Consider the following 13630-nt stretch of genomic DNA (forward strand, 5'->3'; position numbering starts at 1 on the left):
AACTGCTTGCATAAGAACCAGAGGTGTACCAACGCATTACTCAATCTGTGAAGCTCTTTCTCTTGAATAAATCATCCAATGTTTCTGAAATTGTGCTCATTTGTTTGTCTATTCTTGTGCATCACATCTACTGATTTCCATCACATTCAGATAATTCCTTCTGGTGTGAATTTTTTTTTTTTGTATTAGAATTTTTATGAATATTTAACATTTATATATGACTCCTTTAAATAAGAATGTAAAATGGCCAAGTATGCCAATTACTGTGATAAATTTCTGATTATCCTTGTTTCCTCTAATCCTCTCCTCTCATTCCAATGGATTAAATATTTTTGTTATATTATGCCCCGAGTAATGAACCTGTTTTTTCCAAAAACAGATTGGTTTTATGGTGAGGATTCCAGTATACTATACTATTCCTCACTCTTTTGGCTACAAAACCTTAGTTTTCAACATAATCTTGTTCAGTGCAACAGCCTTGTGTTGCTTGTTAAATAGTATTGTCATTCTATCTACATCTAATTGTAGTATCCTTACAGGTATTTTGCTGAAATTGAATAATCCCATTAACTTATGCATGAATTTCTTTTTGCATCTACACACTTGTATGTACAAATACTATGACTTGAGACAACACTAATACTCTTTAGTAATGTGGGGATAGATCTGTACTCAGCTAATAGAACAGGCATTGAACCACACATAAATGTGCAGAAAAGGACAATAAACAGCTAATCCTGATTGGGGTGAGAGGGAGAGGGAGCAGCTACCTGTCTGCTGCAGTGAGTGGTGGTCAGGGCAGGAGGGGCCGGTGGGTTGGGAAGTAAGGGCTCCTCACTCTCTCCATTCCACCTCCTGCTCCAGCCTTCCATGCCAACTACCAAGCTCATAATTTACCCCTTGATCCTCAGCAGCATGAGACAAAAAAGTGTGTTTTTTGGAAAGCAGTTTATTATCTCCTAGATATCTGTCTGCTGCTCAGTATCGTTGCTGTTTCTATGTGTTTAATGATTTTGTGTCCTCTTACATGTGACTATATTTCTCCCAGACTTTTCCATTGATATAATCCTCACTTACTTTCACATAACTAAGCTGAACAAAATGATAAAACTGATATTTTTCTTTTAAGATCCTGACTGGAAACGACTGAAACCAGCTTCAGAATGCAAGCCTGTGGAGTACCCTAAACCAGACGGTGAAGTGAGTTTTGACTTGCTAACATCAGTAGCTCTGACTGGAACAAATCATGAAGGTGACCAACCACCACACCTGACACTGCGTGATGATACAGTGCCTGTTAAACGAAATCTTGCCATTTTTGATGGTCCTGAGGGTCGCTTTTGTCCAGCAGGTAAGCATAAATATTTTCTCAGTAAGTGAAATAATGGCAAGACAACCACTCACCTATAGTTGACTGATGCATGGTACACAGAAAAATGGAACAGCAGCAGCCTATAGCTCTGTGTGTGTGTGTGTGTGTGTGTGTGTGTGTGTGTGTGTGTGTGTGTGTGTGTTCACAGTTATGTGACTGAATGTGTGGACTTCTACTAGAAGAGAAAGAGAAAGAACTGGAAAACTAGAGTAAAATACTGTTTCTGTTGCGTTTCTATGTGCCACAAATCAATCAGCTGTAGTTGAGTTGTTGCCTTTCCTTTGTTTTATGCATTATCCATCCAGGAATTTCTACTGTTAACACTGCTTATGAATACTAAAAATCTGGAGGTTTGGAGAATAATGTCAGTGACATGCAACAATGAATTATCTTCTTTATGAAAGAAACAAAAACACACAAATTTGAGGGTAGGCTAATGGCTGCTAAAATGCAGAGGGAAACAATTCATATTAAATAATATTTCACCTAATATCTCTCTCTTTATGAAAGAAGGGATGTTAGCAGATGAACCATACAAGAGTGTCAGAAAATTGACTTACAGAAATCATATTTTACACATGTATGTTCAAATTGGAAATGTTTAGATGCCTTGAATTCAGGGGCGTTCAATAAGTGATAAACCTATTTTTTTCTGAAAGCAGGTTGGTTTTATTCTGGATTCCAGTACACTACACTATTTCCCCAATCTTCTGGCTACAAGACCTGAGTTTTCAACATAATCTTGTTCAGTGCAAGAGCCTTACACCATCTTACTGGGTGGGGTGGGGTGGGGTGGGGGGCCTGTATGCCCACATGGTACTGAACAAGTAAAAGATAAACATTAATAAAAAGTGAAGCAACTCTCAGAGACTTAAAGTGTACACTGTGTTAACAATAAACTATCGTTGTGGCACTTAATAGTTTGTATTCTCACCAGCTGAATGTAACATGTAGTGCAAGACACAGTGGAAGGCAGTCCAGTTACAAACTTCCCCCATCGACTAAATCCTGGCAGCCAGTGAAATGTTGTCTTTCACAAGACTGCTTGCAATGAACAGCACTGACCAGTGGTACAAGCTCTCCTCCTGACTGTAAAGGGGGCATACTTCTGTGGTGATACAGTTTTATTCATTGTTATCTGCTGCATCACTTTGCAAGGCCTGCAACAGGGAAAGTGGTTGCCCTCTCTCTGCTCCCATGCATAAGAAAAATAAATCCCTTACAAACTCCTCTCTCCCCACCCCTAACTCTCTCTGCACAGAGGTGTCTTCGGACATGATGGGCACTGTTGTAAATTAGTAAGAAGACTACTAATCTGAAAAAAGATGTTACTCCCTCAATTGTATTAAATAGGTGCTGTTTCTCTTTTGCTGGTATGGTCATTTGATTACATTGGTATTTTTCGAAGAAATTAGTAACTACAGAGGGCAGTTTAAAGTTCACTATTATTTTTTATGCAGTTTTAAAGTGAACACTGTAACTTGGCTCGGAGCTAACAGGCATTTTCAATCTTTGAATCTAGATAATCTGATACGACTGTCTAATGGGGTATATTTTTGATTATCTTTTGAAAAGATTACGATTCCGAATTTCTTGGTTTATGTTGGGTGGGAGATTGTTGAATACTTTTCCACCAGAGTAAATACCCTCCACTCTGACCCCCAAACTGGGAGACAAAGTCTACATGAAAATTATTTTTGTGCCTTTTATGGCGATTGTGCAGATCGTAGTTAGCTGAAACCGATTTTTATTATCAGCAACAAAAACCATTAAGGAGGCACAAACCATTTAGGACTACTGTAATTCAAGTAAGTGTAAGAAAGAAAAGTTTTGTAATAAACCTCTAGCAACACACACTCTTATCTGCTTTACACAATATTATTGCTGCTCACTTTTCCTGAATAAGTAGAACTACTTCATTTACTAAAGTACTACAAGGTCACAAAACCAAATTTCATGACACAATAGGGAGCAAAAAAGTGCAAAATAAATCAATAACCTTATCTTTAGGCCAACAGAATGAGACACACTCCTAAGAGCAAAACATAGTGATCTCTGAGCATATTGATTATCAGCTGGAACACAACAAATTTTACACGTAGTGTTTCATTTACTTCATAACCATTACAGTCTACATATGGTGCTAGCAGGTAATTTTTGCCTAGATTTCATTGTTACCAATGCTGATGCTCTAAAAATTGCAAGTGTCACTAATTTTTTGTATTTTAGTGAGTAAAAAGCTGCTGTACAAGTCACAGTTAATTACAAGTTTGGTTTCAGTGCATCTGCAGCTGTAGAAATGTTAGCGTGTGTGTTCACAGCAAACCAGTCAGAGATCTATTTTCGTACACTACATTTTCATATGAACTGTTCAGTGAGAGTGTGTCCTAGTGATGCAAATAGATGATAATCAAATGGAGCCAAGTCTGGAGAATAGGCTGCATGCCCTAGTATTTCCCAACTGAACGCCTCAATCATTTCTCTGATCCATTTTGCTGTGTGCGAGTTCCGGTTTTTGGAGCCGTGTCCCCCTGTCCCGACCCGGATTCAGCTGGGACACCTGAATGTTCTGGTTTTAACAAATTTAATCTAAGTCTCGGTCGTCAGATGTTCAACAAGTTAACTTTTCATATTTTTAGCTTTGTAAACATGTTTTACACTTTATTTCCGTATCATATCCCAAACCTAACATACCACATTATAAAATGCATTTACATGACCTGTCTACTGATGTGTCCGCTGCTCATGGTATCATGGTCGTGTTCTCGCTTCCCGAGCACAAGGTCCCAGGTTCGATTCCCAGCAGGGTCAGGGATTTTCACCTGCCTCGAAATGACTGGGTGTTTGTGTTGTCCTCATCATTTCATCATCATTCATGAAAGTGGCGAAATTGGACTGAGCAGTGGTTGGGAATTTGTACAGGTGCAGATAACCTCGCAGTTGAGCGCCCCACATACCAAACATCATCATCATCATCATCATCATCATCATCATCATCATCAACTGCCTACTGATGTGTTCAAGTTCGATACCTTCAATAATAATTGTACTGAAGTTGGTATTACTGAGCTGGAGTTTCCTAGTGGTAGCCCTTCGGTAATTGTTTTGTTGGCATGAGTATTGCAGCACGTACAGATTGTAACCAGCTTCGCAATGCCCAAACGACACTGTGTTTTCAGTTCCGAACTTCAACAGAGGTAAGCAACGTATTCAAATTTCAGTGTCACAAACAGTGTGGTAACTCCACTTTTAATTAACCCTCAACTGCTATGGATCTTCTCTGAGTGCAACAAATTTTTTTCTATTGTGATATATGACACCCACGCAAATCGAAGTGGGCCCTTCCTATTGGAAGTGACGCATGGATGCCAGAACTCTAGACTATTACTGCACATTTTTCCTTATTAACTGGCGACACAAACAAAGGGGTGTTAAAAGTATAAAAGTGTTTCTGTGTGTATGTCAGTGGCATCATAACTGATTTTAATGCAGTCTTTTTATTTGGCAGCTGGTTAATGAGAATGGTTTTTAGCTATGTTCGATGAAAGTTTGTACATCAGTCCAAATTTCACCAGCAAAATTTTAAGTAAAGAAGTTTTACGCTAGGTCCTTTGATAAAAAGCTATATAATATGATTCATAAGAGCGACATCAAGTTACATAGTGCCAGATTTTAGAGCTTAACACGTTGCCTACTAACTATGAGTTATTTTGTACGAATGAACTGGCCAATGGCACCAACTGTGGGTTAATGAGTTTCTGCATAAAGCTAGATACGAAAACATTCATAGCAAATACGTGTGATTTACAGGTTTTGGACATCTGGAACAGGTATGGAAGTCATGTGGACGTGTTGAAACAGAATTTTTATTTTCCCACTTGGAATAAAGTAAGAGAAAAGTGCACACACAAATATTTTAGTTTCAGAAGAAAAATGGTAATGGAAACAAAGGTTTCCAAATTTGTTGTCCTGCCCCCCCCCTCCCCCCCCCCTTCTGAATCTCTGAAAATTCTTTTTTTGTATACAGTAGAACACTTGAAAGAACTACCGCCCCCACCATTAGTTCTTCTTCTGCCTTTCCGCACTGATGCCAACACTTGTGAGAATACAGTCTTGGCACAGAGGAGATAAATTTCTGAAGTGCGTGAGCTCTCCATGAGGAAACATTGTCAGCCCTACCCTACTGCATTGCCTCTTCTCCCCCACAGCCCGCGCAAGAGAACTTTTTAAAAAAAGTGACTTGGCATTACATATAACCTTAGCTGTACTCTATTAGTGAGAAGTATGTAGCAGTTCATTTTTAACTATGAACGCCAAATTCGGTTCAAAAGACGTTATCTTTATCCTTGGACTGGTTCAGTTTCCAATCGGTTTATAGGGGCCTATTTATTTCCTCAGGAACACCAATGTTGAAAACCCTGATTTACACTTATGTATCGAATCTACAGGCATTAGAAATTTCATCACTTATTCTGCTAAAGCGAGACCTCTTGACAAGATATCCAAAAATCTTTCAAACAACATCACAGTTAATGAGTCAGCATTTGAATCTGACAAATTACAGGACTGAAAATAGGTTCCTTAACCATGTTCGGTTGCTGTTGATTGATGGAAAATACTACAGGGTGATTCAAAAAGAATACCACAACTTTAAAAATGTGTATTTAATGAAAGAAACATAATATAACCTTCTGTTATACATCATTACAAAGAGTATTTAAAAAGGTTTTTTTTCACTCAAAAACAAGTTCAGAGATGTTCAATATGGCCCCCTCCAGACACTCGAGCAATATCAACCCGATACTCCAACTCGTTCCACACTCTCTGTAGCATATCAGGCGTAACAGTTTGGATAGCTGCTGTTATTTCTCGTTTCAAATCATCAATGGTGGCTGGGAGAGGTAGCCAAAACACCATATCCTTAACATACCCCCATAAGAAAAAATCGCAGGGGGTAAGATCAGGGCTTCTTGAAGGCCAGTGATGAAGTGCTCTGTCACGGGCTGCCTGGCGGCCGATCCATCGCCTCAGGTAGTTGACGTTCAGGTAGTTACGGACAGATAAGTGCCAATGTGGTAGGACTCTCCATACAGTTGATTGTGGAATTTGCAGCTCTCTGCTAGCTCTGCGAGTCGATTTTCCTGGGCTGCGAACAAATGCTTGCTGGATGCGTGCTACATTTTCATCACTCGTTCTCGGCCGTCCAGAACTTTTCCCTTTGCACAAACACCCATTCTCTGTAAACTGTTTATACCAACGTTTAATACACCACCTATCAGGAGGTTTAACACCATACTTCGTTCGAAATGCACGCTGAACAACTGTCGTCGATTCACTTCTTTCGTACTCAATAACACAAAAAGCTTTCTGTTGAGCGGTCGCCATCTTAGCATCAACTGACGCTGACGCCTAGTCAACAGCGCCTTAAGCAAACAAATGTACAAGTAAATGAAACTTTATAGCTCCCTTAATTCGCCGACAGATAGCGCTTAGCTCTGCCTTTTGTCGTTGCAGAGTTTTAAATTCCTAAAGTTGTGGTATTCTTTTTGAATCACCCTGTATTTTAAATTAGTGTTCACTGTCCAGTCCCAGTAAATGCTCCTTGATAAGAGTTTCTGCCTTGTGCAGGAATGAACCTACGTTGTACTCTCTCTGAAATTCTCTTGACTTTGTGAGCCTCAGCGTTAGGCCAAACGCAGTAAGATCATCAGTAAAGTATCCTAACGATGCGCAATTTCATTAATTACTAGAATGAGTACAACTTCTATGTAATGTGCAACTGTCATATGATTCCCTTCAGAAACTAGGTTCTTTTTAAAATTAACTTTCTATTACTAAAATGTGATTAAGTAATTGTAAACTATCAATTACGACAAGGAGATATTTGTGCGACCCAGTATTTTATTTTCGTGTCCCGGAGCCGGGTCGCAACCCTTCAGCTGGGGAACACTGTCTTAAAGAGTTCTTCCACGTAGACTTGGTGTTTCTCCACAAATTGGACAAAAAACCACAAGATAACTGGTAAAAGGCAATTAACAGTAGGATCACTTAATAAACACACAGATGTACACATCATCTGGAAAATGTAATTTCTCCTTCTGCTCGATTTCTTTACGGTGTAAGGTGATATTATTGCACATCTGAGCTGAACTTTCCACTTTTTACGCCAACTAAGAGATCATTCGCAGGCTCTATTTACATGGAGGGCTTTCTCTCTCTCTCTCTCTCTCTCACCAACTTTTTAACTAAATGTATGTGACTGCAGCATAATATTTTTTCCTTTCTCTGAAATCTGGGGGGGAGGGGGGGGCGCATGGCCTCCCTTATAATGGGCACCCATGTTGGTACCAGCTTCGGCTTCCAAAAATATCACCTTAGATTATACAGCTAACAGCCACACTTCTGTGGCCAGAAGCGGGAGAAGATACTACTCATATGCGACTCAACTCCACAAATGCATGAGCTCGCTCACAACTGCTTAAATGAATCTAATGTAAACAGTTGTGAAGTCACGCTCATCAGAGACAATTTGTTGTTATACAGCATTGTATAGTCTTCCTAAAGCCTTTGACACATTTTGCTGTTGACAGGTGCTTCTTTGAGTAATGTGTTTTGTTGCTGTATATGGCGCATTTCCTTTGCACTTAAGTTTTATTTTCGTTTTTTTTTTCCCTCTTGTTCATGTTTTATTGCTGCAATATTATTCTGCAGTAGTGAGGTAGAGTAATAACCTTTGTTAGAGTATTGGTTCTTACCGGTCAAAATTAAAAAAATTTAACTGAAAACTGTTGTTGTTGTTGTTGTTGTTGTTGTTGTTGTTGTGGTCTTCAGTCCAGAGACTGGTTTGATGCAGCTCTCCATGCTTTTCTATCCTGTGTAAGCTTCTTCATCTCCCAGTACCTACTGCAACCTACATCCTTCTGAATATGTTTAGTGTACTCATCCCTTGGCCTCCCTCTACGATTTTCACCCTTGACACTGCCCTCCAATACTAAATTGGTGATCCCTTGATGCCTCAGAATATTCCCTACCCACCGATCCCTTCTTCTAGTCAAGTTGTGCCACAAATTTCTCTTCTCTCCAATTCTATTCAATATCTCCTCATTAGTTATGTGATCTACCCATCTAATCTTCAGCATTCTTCTGTAGCACCACATTTCGAAAGCTTCTAATCTCTTCTTGTCTAAACTATTTATCATCCATGTTTCACTTCCATACATGGCTACACTCCACACAAATACTTTCAGAAACGACTTCCTGACACTTAAATCTATACTCGATGCTAACAAAGTTCTCTTCTTCAGAAATGCTTTCCTTGCCATCACCAGTCTACATATTATATCCTCTCTACTTCGACCATCATCGGTTAATTTGCTCCCCAAATAGCAAAACTCATTTACTACTTTAAGCGTCTCATTTCCTAAGCTAATTCCCGCAGCATCACCAGATTTAATTCGACTACATTCCATTATCCTTGTTTTGTTTTTGTTGATGTTCATCTTATATTCTCCTTTCAAGACACTGTCCTTTCTGTTCAGCTGCTCTTCCAGGTTTCTGGCTGTCTCTGACAGAATTACAATGTCATCGACGAACCTCAAAGTTTTTATTTCTTCTCCATGGATTTTAATACCCACTCCGTATTTTTCTTTTGTTTCCTTTACTGCTTGTTCAATATACAGATTGAATAACTTCGGGGATAGGCTACAACCCTGTCTCACTCCCTTCCCAAACACTGATTCCCTTTCATGCCCCTTGACTCTTATAACTGCCATCTGCTTTCTGTAAAAATTGTAAATAGCCTTTCGCTCCCTGTATGTTACCCCTGTCACCTTCAGAATTTGAAAGAAAGTAGTCCACTCAACATTGTCAAAAGCTTTCTCTAAGTCTACAAATGCCAGAAACGTAGGTTTGCCTTTCCTTAATCTTTTTTCTAAGATAAGTCGTAGGGTCCATATTGCCTCACGTGTTCCAACATTTATGCAGTACCCAAACTGATCTTTCTACCAGTTTTTCCATTCGTCTATAAAGAATTCGTGTTAGTATTTTGCAGCCGTGGCTTATTAAACTGACAGTTTGCTAATTTTGACATCTGTCAACACCTGCTTTCTTTAGGATTGGAATTATTTTATTCTTCTTGAAGTCTGAGGGTATTTTGCCTGTCTCATACATTTTGCTCACAAAATGGTAGAGTTTTGTTAGGCCTGGCTCTCCCAAGGCTGTCATTAGTTCTAATGGGATGTTGTCTACTCCCGGGGCCTTGTTTTCACTTAAAGCTTACAGTGCTCTGTCAAACTCTTCACGCAGTATCATATCTCCCATTTCATCTTCATCTAGATTCTCTTCCATTTCTATAATATTGTCCTCAAGAATATCGCCCTTGTATAGACCCTCTATATACTCCTTCCACCTTTCTGCTTTCCCTTCTTTGCTTAGTACTGGGTTTCCATCTGTGCTCTTGATATTCATGCATGTAATCCTCTTTTCTCCAAAGGTCTCTTTAATTTTCCTGTAGGCAGTATCTATCTTACCCTTAGTGATATGTTCCTCTACGTCCTTACATTTCTCCTCTAGCCATCCATGCTTCGCCATTTTGCACTTCCTGTTGATCTCATTTTTGAGACATTTGTATTCCTTTTTGCCTGCTTCATTTACTGCATTTTTGTATTTTCTCCTTTCATCAATTAAATTCAATATCTCTTTTGTTACCCAAGGATTTCTATTAGTCATCATCTTTTTACCTACTTCATCCTCTGCTACCTTCACTAGTGTTTAGTGGGTACATTACCTGAAAAAAAAAAAAAAAAAAAAAAAAAAAAAAAAAAAAAAAAAAAAAAAAAATTCATCCAAATCTGAGATATCAAGGTTCAGACTGTTAGTTGATTTGAGATGGAATGACCCCCAAGAGGACACCATCATCATTCAACCATACAGTAAAGCTGCATGCCCTCACGAAAAATTACGGCTGTAGTCTCAGCCGATCGCAGTACCAGCACAGCAAGGCCGTTTTGGTTAGTGTTACAAAGCCAGATCAGTCAATCATCCAGACTGTTGCCCCTGCAACTACTGAAAAGGCTGCTGCCCCTCTTCAGGAACTAGCCTCTCAACAGATACCCCTCCGTTGTGGTTGCACCAATGGTACGGCTATCTGTATCGCTGAGGCACGGAAGCCTCCCCACCAATGGCAAGGTCCATGGTTCATGGGGGGGGAAGGGGGGGGGGGGGAACTGAAAACTAAAACAATGAAAAATTCCCGGGTTTTTCCTGGTTTTCTCCCAGATGAAAAAATTCTCAAGTTTGTCCCTCTTTGGAATATTTAACAAACTCTGAATGAAGCATTCCATTGAACATGTAAATGAAGAGCTTCAAGAGTCACTCATCAGACTGGGGCAAACACACATGGACATGATTCACGTTTGCCTTCTCACATAGTTACACCACTAATGGCATGGTTTACATTTGAGTGTTTGAGGTAAATGATTACTTGCAAGTAGACTAATTTCCAGTAGCATTTGGTGTAACCAGAATGCTGTTGGTCAAATCATAGTGATTTCCAATATTTTCAACAGACGTTTTTAGGAAAAATGTTTGCAAAAGACAGAGCTGCCAACTAACTATAATCAAACTTTGTACAATAAATGGATATATAAAAATTGGCAGCTTGGACACGTTAACAATCATAGTACAAGGAGTATTCAATAAGTAATGAAACACATTCTTTTTCTCGGCCAGTTTTTTGTTGAAAAAATGTGGACTTTGTCATAGGACATTGTGGAATGTTCCTGCTTCACCGCTGTAGTTGCGTGAAGTTCCATAAGCGGTGGCACTATATGTAGCCTTCAAAATGGCATCTGTAAAAGAAGTGCATTCCAAGCAGAGAGCTGTCATTGAGTTTCTTTTGGCAGAAAACCAGAGCATCACAGATATTCATAGGCACTTGCAGAATGTCTATAGAGACCTGGTAGCGAACAAAAACATGGTGAGTCATTGAGCAAAGCATCTGTCATCATTGCAACAAGGTTGCACGAACCGATATAATATCTTGTGTGCCGGCCGGCCCCACACGCCTGTGATTTCTGCAATACTGGAATTCGAGGTGATCAACTGATTACGATCAAACACCTTGCTGCACAACTGGATGTCTCTGTTGGTAGTGCTGATACACTTGTCCCCATTGGGGTACTCAAAGGTGCGTGCAAACTGGATTCCTTGCCACCTAACAGAAGACATAAAGAGTAATGAAAGACCACCTGTGCAGAGTTTCTTGCATGTTTTGTTGAATATCGTAACAAGCGATGAAACATGGGTTCCTCAGTTCATATCGAAAGCAAAACTGCAATCCATGGAGCGGCACTATACCATCTTTCCTCCGAACAGAAAGTTAAAGCCACACCCTCAGCTAGTAAAGTCATGGCAGAAGTCTTCTGGGACTCTGAAGGAGTTACTCTATTTGATGTCCATCCTCATTGGGCAACAATCACCTCTGAAGTGTATTGTGCTACCCTCGGGAAACTGAAGAAGTAACTCCAACATTTTCATCACCACAGAAATTCGAACGAATGAACTCCTCCTCCACGACAAAGCAACGATTCGCGCAAGTATGCACACCCATAAGGAACTCATTGAACTTCATTAGACTGTTCTTCCTCATCCACTCTACAGCCCAAATCTTGCACCTTCCCTCTTTCATCTGTTTGGCCCAATGAAAGATGCATTCCATGGGAAGCAGTACACGGGTAGACAATGGCTCCAATGTGGACTAGTAGAGCAATACCATGCAGGCATAAAGGTCCTCCCAGTAAGTTGGTGTGAAGCCACTGTGTTGAATGGAGATTATGTTGAAAAATAGGGTTTTGTAGCCAACAGAGTGGGGGATAATATGGTTATTGGAATCCTGAAACAACCAACCTTCTTTCGTTAAAAAGGTGTTGTATTGCTAGCTGAGTGCCCCTCATAAATTTGAACTTTTCCAACAAAACATAAGAAGCTTTTTCAATAAGAGAAATGAGGTACTTATATTAATATAGGACATCGACAAATCTAAGGATATGCTTTGCATGATGGACCATCATCTGAAAGTCATAGAAATAGAACAGATGTACCAAGATGGATACAAGTTAGTATCACATTCTGTAAGTGTAATATTAAAAGTGTCCCAGGCCATAGAGCTCAGTGAATATTGCATTGAAAAGCTATCTGTTTGCTGCACTTTAGTGATAGAGTTGGAAACATAAACAAATGTAATAACACAATTGAGGATGCTAATAAAACTTAATTGAAATAACTGTTAAGTGATTTTACGTGGAGATTTCAACATAGGTTCCATCTTGCTTAGTTCCGATCGAGGCTACCTAGGGTTACTAATGGCCAGCTTTGGACTGATCACCACAGTTAACTTTTCCAACAAGGTAGCCACAGTGCAGTAGTGATTCGCGATTTATTTCTAAATATGACTGTATTTAATGAAATAGATGTGAGCCCAAAATCATTGGTTTATCTGACCATGATGGTCCAATGATGACGGCAATAAGGCATCCCCATTAATAAGGTTTAACAAAGACATGAAAAGTAAAATTTCAAAAAATTGTAAATGCTGATTCATTTGCACTATTCAGACAGAATTTAAAGGATGAAAAATGGGAAGTAGTTTCCCAGGCACACACAATAGGCAAGGAATTTATTTATGTCCAAAAAATATTTTTGAAACACTATGAATACAGTTTTTGTACACAGTGGGTCAGGGACATTTGCAATGATAGCCATGAAAAAGTGTGATTAACACCTGAGATAAAAACATGTTGTACTAGGAAAAAGGCAAAAACAGTGTACCACTCACAAAAATTCAAAATTTCAAGAACAAGGATGAAGTGGATAAATTCGATAATCCAAATGATAATAAACTTGCAAATGACAGGCTAGACAGATGTATGAAACTCAAATCATTAGCTATTAAATTGAACGGTTCCTAATAGCAGCAGAAAATAGGTACAAAATATGGTCCCATGACAACAGATTGAAAACTGACACCAGCAAAGCAAACTGCACCACTGGATGTTATTTTGGCCAACTCATCGATTAGAGAGGTCACAAAAATCAGTACTAAAAATCCAGAGCTGACTTTATAGTGCCACCTTTGTAAAAAATCAGAGTCAAGGTGTATTTCCTGAAATGTTGAAATTATCAGTAGTCTCTCAAATATACAAAAATGGAGACAGGCAACTGTCCTACATTTATAGTCCACTCTCCTTCCTACCTATGTAC

The 13630-nt window shown here is 39.3% G+C and overlaps 1 protein-coding gene across 1 annotated transcript in view; it reads left to right on the forward strand.

The window, feature by feature from the left end:
• LOC126094715 (electron transfer flavoprotein-ubiquinone oxidoreductase, mitochondrial) overlaps positions 1 to 13630 on the forward strand; it is a 128833-nt gene that overhangs the window by 84382 nt on the left and 30821 nt on the right. Inside the window, exon 10 of the mRNA XM_049909250.1 lies at positions 1130 to 1351. Within this exon, the coding sequence (XP_049765207.1) occupies positions 1130 to 1351 (222 nt within the window). The remainder of the gene's footprint in view (positions 1 to 1129; positions 1352 to 13630) is intronic.

Source organism: Schistocerca cancellata, chromosome 8 (assembly GCF_023864275.1).
Source record: "Schistocerca cancellata isolate TAMUIC-IGC-003103 chromosome 8, iqSchCanc2.1, whole genome shotgun sequence".
Taxonomy (NCBI): domain Eukaryota; kingdom Metazoa; phylum Arthropoda; class Insecta; order Orthoptera; family Acrididae; genus Schistocerca; species Schistocerca cancellata.